Genomic DNA, 7,577 nt, shown 5'->3' with positions numbered 1-7,577 from the left:
ACATATATACAATCAACATCATTTAATATAAAATCGAATACGACTTTTCACAATTACCGGAATATGTAACTGGCAATGTTTTCTGCTATAAGTAGTGTTTTTGAATATAGAATTCAGAAACAAAAAAAATTTTTTTTTAATGACACATACATTTTTTGTTTCATTAATGGCCAGTTACAAACAGTGCAGTATAGTATTACTCATTAACAATGCTCATGTAATACAATTTTATTGATTATTCATTTTTTAATTACCGTTACTATTAAGAACCCATTATTTAGCAATTATATGACGCTTAAAGTCATATAATTATGATTTTACAATGTGTTTTAACCGCTAATTAAAATAATTGTTGCTTATTATGTCCGTAGCATTGAATACAGGTGATAATTTTCGGTATTATCTGTTATATTAGTTTTCTTATAAAATTTCACAGTAGTAAATATAAAATTAAATAATGAACCAGTAATTTATAAATTATGATACGTAAATTACTCTTTTGTTACTATTTATTTGCATATGTTTATTTCCTTCTTGCAACAATTATTTACGTCATTAAGTCAGAATCTCCTATATTCAAAAGGACAAGAGAGAAAGAAACTCCTATTTGTAGACACATAGGAGTTTCTTTCTAGTTTTTCTTTTATTTCACTAGTATAACTTAATCTCTGATATGGTATTTTGCAACCTTGAAATGTCAATAAAAACCATAAAGTATAATGTAAATAACATTTTAGTATCATTGTTACTCTGTCTCTACATGGAAACATAATCCAAATATAAAAACTGTATAAACCTGTCTGTATATATATTACATTCTCATACTAAACGGCTGAACGGACCTTAATAAAATTAGACATGAATATAGATCATATTATATCTTTTATCTAAAAAAACAAAACTAAGTCAGTTATTATTAAATATACATATTTTTAAATAGACGAGATGAAATCATCAACTGCAAAGGAGTAGGCAATAAAATACTCCCCAAGACTATTATACGAGTTGTAATGTAACAAGTTTGAAGATAATGGCGTACTAAACACAAACTAAAAGGGAGGATCCGACATTCTGTAGAGGTTTAAATGACGCTGCCTTGGTATTTGAGGTTTCTAGCTAGGGTTATGCGTATCGTGACCATACGTCCCAATTTGTGTAGGATAGTCCCACATATCTAGGTTTATACGTAATCCATCCATCCATACCAGCTTGAGCGAGACAGTCTGGCTTAGGGCTGTTTGTTCCGTTATTACCAGACAGAGTAAAAATATCCTTCTTTTGTAAACAGAGTACTTCTTTTAGAGAGAGAGTTTTTCTTTTGTAAAGAAAACAGAACAGTTGGGTGCTTTTAGACTAAAAAAAACTATAAATAACACCCATATCAATAACATAAATGCGAAAGTGTATGTGCATGTATGAAATTTAACATAAATATCACAAAATCTGTGTCATCAGGACGGACATGATCTATAGTTAACTATCATCGCAAAACATTACGTTTCAAAAGGACAGTATAAAATGGATTGGATTGAAATCATTATAAAGTTTAGAATACAGAGCAGGTGATTTAAAAAAAATATATACCAGCATGCATATACACTTAAATTAACTCACAATAAAAAAATAAGGTCTAAAATGTTTCCAAGTTATATTAATACATAAGAGTTTAGACCGATATGTTATACTATAATAGGACACTTAAATTAACTTACAGTAAAAAAAAACTATATTAAAAAATCTAAAATGTCGTATAAAGGAAGAAACAACATCAAATAAATTATACTGTAACATGAACAATGAAGGATATAGGATTATGCTATTATTACAGTATCTAAATTATATTTAATTATATATACAAAAAAATCCATTATTTTTCATATTCTAAAGATCACTGAAGATTCATAAAACATCTTCTGTGAATAGACCATACCTATTTAAATTAAATAATAATTAAGAGTCAAGTCAACTAAATGTTATAAGTTTCCTATGCAATTTGCCAAAATATATCTCCTCGCAAATTTCAATTATAGAGATAACATTGAATATTAATGAACAAAACGTAGCTTGATAATAAAAATTATTTATATAAGCTCATGCCCATTCCATTTGGGGTAGATAGAGAGTACATATTTGTACTTACCTTTAATCCCATCAGCGCTTGTTTATTTTTAATTTATAAATCCTCATCCACCACTCGTGATTGATTTGAATGTCGACAAATTAATATATCATTCATTATTTTGAAAGCAATAGCTTTCATTTTTGCATTTCATATCACTTTACAAGATTAATGAATTAATTTTATTTAGGCGTTCATGTTCAGCTCCATTAATCTATGTCATTATATATTCTGTAGGCGAAATGAGCGTACCTACAGTATCAGAGCAGTGTTTAAGAGGTTATTTTATCAGGTATTACGTTTAACGTATCGTCATTTTCGATAATGTGTTGAATTTATCTATAGGGGAACCTTTGCTCGAGTTTACTGCTATCTAAATGGCTTCTCTCTTCCAAGCCATTTGGAAGCTACGAGCAAGAGAGTAACTACACATTATTATGCTGTCTTTAGGCCCTTTCACATTTACAATTTCACTTATATTACAACACATAAAATATATTTTCTATTTATGCTTTAAGCATTTCTTTTCCTTATATTAATTTAAATAAGATAAATGAGTAGTTTATTTTCCCTCTTATTCATAATATTATTAAATGTAAAATAAAGATATTCAACTGTATTGTTCTTTTTCTTTAACTAAATAAATAATTTTAAAGTAAGTATCAAACTCATTCGATTAGCTTTAATCGGTTTAAAAAAGGCGTATATTTATGAATAAGGGGGTAAATATATAATCTTTTACAACTGTGATATTTAACAATCGCTCCGACAGCCTTTATTTGTGACTGGACTGTCACAGACACGCAGACATGATAAAAATATACATATTTAATTTCAAACACTTATTAAACAAATCGCCGAAAAGCCTCCCCGATGCACAACATTTATAAATTGTTTACAAATACTCACTCCTAATCATGATATGTTTTGTTACATAATTGCTCCTAAACTTTTTAAAAGAATTAAAGAAAATATAGTGTTTCGCATCTTGAATTCATTCACAAACATTTATAATGTGATCTTATTCACCTGCCACAATGAGCCCAAAATTTCCCGATCATTGCCAATATAATGCAACTTATGCACATCTGTAAATTTTTTATACAACAGAAGTGTAGTAGATACACAATGAATGTATGGAAAAAGTACCTTTATAATTTCACAAGTATTATATTTATTTTATTGATTGAGATATTTTTTTCAATAAATATAATCAGTTTTTTTATTGTTGTACGATTCGTGATCACAAAGCAAAGACCAACAATTTATAAGAATATTATACCTTCAGCAGCACGATGGTCTTCACTATAATACTCAATTTCCTTTAGGTTTAATACGAAAAAGAAAAGATAAAGAGTTCAGTTCAGAGACATTTATTATGGACATCTCGTATAGAACAGGTATTTTGAAATAGGTTTCTTACCCGTAACATTATTTGTTACTTCCATCACGTTTAAATCATCTATTTTTTTAAATATATTCTCATATTTTCCTTGCATGGTTTCTAAGAAGTTATGTATAGAACAAGTCAACATTTTTAAGAATGCTGTCGTGCCTTAGAATGAAGAATGTGTAATGAAAATTTCCAAGTTTCCAAGAGTAAATTTTTAATTCGCTCTCTATATAGCAGCAGTATTTAAGATAGTAGAAAATATATACTAGATTCTCTAGAGACATTTCCTGTAGTACTTTTAAAAAAAATTCACTGAAGTTAAAAATAGCAAAAAAAAGAAGATTTTTGGCTAAAAATACATGTAACATCGTATCGACGACAAAATTATGAATATCATTCTTAAAACGACTATTCGAGTAGTTTCTAAAAATGATAGAATATTACAATATCGCCATAAATCGAGCACAATATGTATAATACATAAAGATCCGAAACAATTTTAGGCACTTCTTGTTCCGGCACATGATTTGAATATATACTAACCCGCGGCTCTCCGAGTATGAATAATTCCTATACACCATAATGTAAACGTCAATAAAATATAGGATAAGATAAATGTCTTATGGTCTGGGTTTAACTCCTAGTGTAATAGTTGCAGAAAATTTAATTGAATGTTGAAAGCATGTGCAGTTTACAGAGGAAATTAAGCACTAGGTAGTTTTGGTTGGTATGCAATGCAGTAATATAACAAATTGTTTCAACCAGTTCAGCTATGTAGATGCGCTTTCAAAGCGGGGTTTGAAACATTTAATTACAATACTTGTTAAATTCTTGCCGGCGTAAAGTACCGACTATTTTTTTAATTTGCTGCCATTCATTTCATTACGATTTTCCTTACTTTTTTTAAGTAATATGTTAGTAATACGTTTTAGAATACAAGTTAAAGGTTCTATGTGATTCATCACTTTTTTTGTTTCGGGATATGTTTATTAGTTTTAAGTTAAGGTTATATGAAAGAGTTAAACGAATTTTCTATACATGAATTTAATACAAATATAATCACAGAAATATTATATTTTATATTTTCTTTTTTTATAGCTAAAACATGTATTAACTCATGAAATACTGCTTGTAATACAATAACCGTTCAAAATATTATTATTAGATTAGTTCTCATTTTGAATACCATTTTAATTACTTTTTTGTTGTTTAAATGTCACGAACATTGGAAATGGTGTTAATGAAATCACTTTCAATCACTGTATTCTATCATAAAAATAAATATTTAAAGTATATTTAAAAAACTCGACTAGGTCAAAAAAGAAGAAGACGTGTATGATATAAAGAACAAAGATTCAAACAAAGCGTAACCATTTTATGTTATATAAAACGCAAAATGTACCAGAGAAATTTCTTTATTACATTGTGCATTTAAGACTTTTTACTTTAGAAAGAAGCACAACTAAAGAAAATGCTTTGTAAAGATATTAGATAAAAGAGGAGTAACAAAAAAACTATTTAATCATCTATAATTTCAAAGTACATGTGGACTACGTTAATATATGTAATTCATAGGCCTATATCAATACTGTCAGGGAACTAACACTAATGTTTAAATTTTGAATTTATCTACAATAGATATAGTAACATAGTAATGTCAAGGTGTTAGTTAGATAAACGGCAGATATGCGTATTGCAAGAATTTAATTTATAATAATCTACGGATTTTAAGTTATTAATTTACAACGAAATTATTTATTATTCTTGAGACATTTTTTAAATTTACATATCAGAAATTCACGACTTTAATAAATTTGCAATAATCTTTAATTTTGCTCTAATATTCATTAGGTATATTTTATATTATGTCTTCTTCGTGTATATAATATAATAGATGTTTAAGGGTAAATTAGTTTATTAAAAAATATAAAAAGTATTATATATATATTGTGACATTAAATTAATTAATTTAATAATTAGAAAATATTTTATCTCTGTGTATAAATAAATGAATGCCTAAGGAGCAAGTAATGAGTAATTATAAGGTGATTATAATAATTAACATTAAAATAAATAATTGTTCAATTATCATTATTTCTAAATAATTATGTATAATATGTATGTTTTTATAATTAATTTATTAATTTATGATTTTTTGTGACATTCGTCCATGTCGTATCGAGCAATTTCATTCCTCATTTTATATAGGCTTTGGCCTCAATTTACACTATACTGGACAAGGGTCTCTAGCAACTGGTTATAGGGTTGTCAACATTAGGTAATTATAAAACCCTAGCATTCTAATTCAGTCTCATTATTGCGCATACACAATTAAAAGGTTAATTTACAAAGGAGATAAAAAAGCTGCGAAGCTCATAGTTATCTATAGGTGTTTCTATTTTTTAAATAATTGAACGCACTATCACAATAAATGTAAACATAATATTAATTTACATAGGTAATTCAGAATGAAATCGGAATAAAAAAAAGTTCTATATAACGTTCACATTGCTAGAATATTTGTGTTGTCAGATTTATATAACGATTTTCAAAAAACTTACAGCATTAATATTACCATTAAACTGTAATAAGCATAAAACCATGACATGCTTATTTCAAAAACAAAAATTACTTGATCCATTATAAATAAACATCTACCTACTACATTTTTTGTTTTTTTTTCTCGTCACTAGATATTTCATGTACGTGAATTTAAAAAAGAATATTTAGGCAGGAAATATAAATAGACTCATGTATATATTTTATCATAACAGATATATTTACATATTTTTTTTTATCATGATATCAATGATATTACGAATATCAGTGATATGGCAAGAAACTTAAATATCACAATATTTAAAATATTGTACCAAAAAATCATTATTTTAATATTATCTTACTAATAATAGATTCATTATGGTATGATCCACCCATATACGTATAAGTATCATAAAAAAAATACACATATATTTTGAGTACTTAAAATGATAACCTTAAAACTTATTTGGGTTATCTGTACAATAAGGGTATGTAAAATTTTTGGGTTTTTATTAAACAACACCAGTGAATTAGAAGCTAAAATGGCACACCAATAATAATGCTATTAGGACTAAGCGGTGAATTTTACATCGGCACGACGTATTTAGTTCCTCGCTAACAATTTTAACTGGCAACTGCGTAGGCGTGGGCTCGAACCGAACCACGTTCACTGAAAAAGAAAAATTAATTAAGCAATTTGTTTGTAGACACTCCCCTTAGTTATACGACGGATTCGATAATGTAAAAAGGCTTATGTTTGCAGTGGGGTGGTTAGAGGGAATTTTTAAACAGTGCAATTAAAAAAAATATTTCGATATTACAGTTGATTAGATATAATACTTTTATGAGTTCACATAAGATCGATTTTACTGTAACTTTACGTACAATATTACTCACGAGGGTGTGAGTAGTGGTATTATATTTTCACTAAAATTAGTTAATTTAATTAGTCTCTGCAATTAGCATCGAAGTAATGTTACACCCAAACTGCGTAATTAGGGGGATATAGGTTTGTATAGCTATCTCTTTCTAACACATTTAGCCACGTAAGCTATTAACCCATAATATTAGTTACTTTTCAATTACGTTCCATTTACAAGTAGTCTTTTTTTCTGTATAAGTAAGAATTGAGAAGATACTTATTTATATAAATGTGGCTAAAATTATATTGATAGGTGCTTTTCAAAATCTATCTACGCAGAAGTTTACCCAGAATAAAGACCATAAAATATTGTCCAGAAACAAAGCTCGGTCGTTCAGGTATTTCTCTGTTAAATAAAGGGCTAATTTATATTGTTAACCGGATATTAACCCGAATTATGGCAAAAGGAGGTACCTATAGTATTTAGCTGTTTATTTTAGACATTTCGGTTAGATTGCACTAGACGTAGTTATGAACTGACTGGAGTAATAGAAGTGTCAATTTCAATGTAAAATTATTCGTGTTAGACCCGGTTAACGATATAAACAATGTATATCAAACGCGAAAGTGTAAAAATAACTAAATTAAGAACGTTCATAGGC

General features: G+C 27.6%; 1 protein-coding gene across 2 annotated transcripts in view; it reads right to left on the bottom strand.

Moving 5' to 3' along the window:
* Window positions 1-6,583: 6,583 nt before the first annotated feature.
* The window catches only part of LOC131844728 (uncharacterized), a 65,860-nt gene continuing 64,866 nt past the window's right edge, over window positions 6,584-7,577 (bottom strand). For both annotated transcript variants that reach the window (XM_059193674.1, XM_059193673.1), the window contains exon 8: window positions 6,584-6,723. In XM_059193674.1, the coding sequence (XP_059049657.1) occupies window positions 6,584-6,723 (140 nt within the window). The remainder of the gene's footprint in view (window positions 6,724-7,577) is intronic.

This window comes from Achroia grisella, unplaced genomic scaffold, assembly GCF_030625045.1.
Source record: "Achroia grisella isolate CSIRO2021 unplaced genomic scaffold, CSIRO_AGI_Agris_v1 utg4116, whole genome shotgun sequence".
In the NCBI taxonomy this organism is placed as follows: domain Eukaryota; kingdom Metazoa; phylum Arthropoda; class Insecta; order Lepidoptera; family Pyralidae; genus Achroia; species Achroia grisella.
This window is presented reverse-complemented; position numbering and strand designations above follow the sequence as displayed.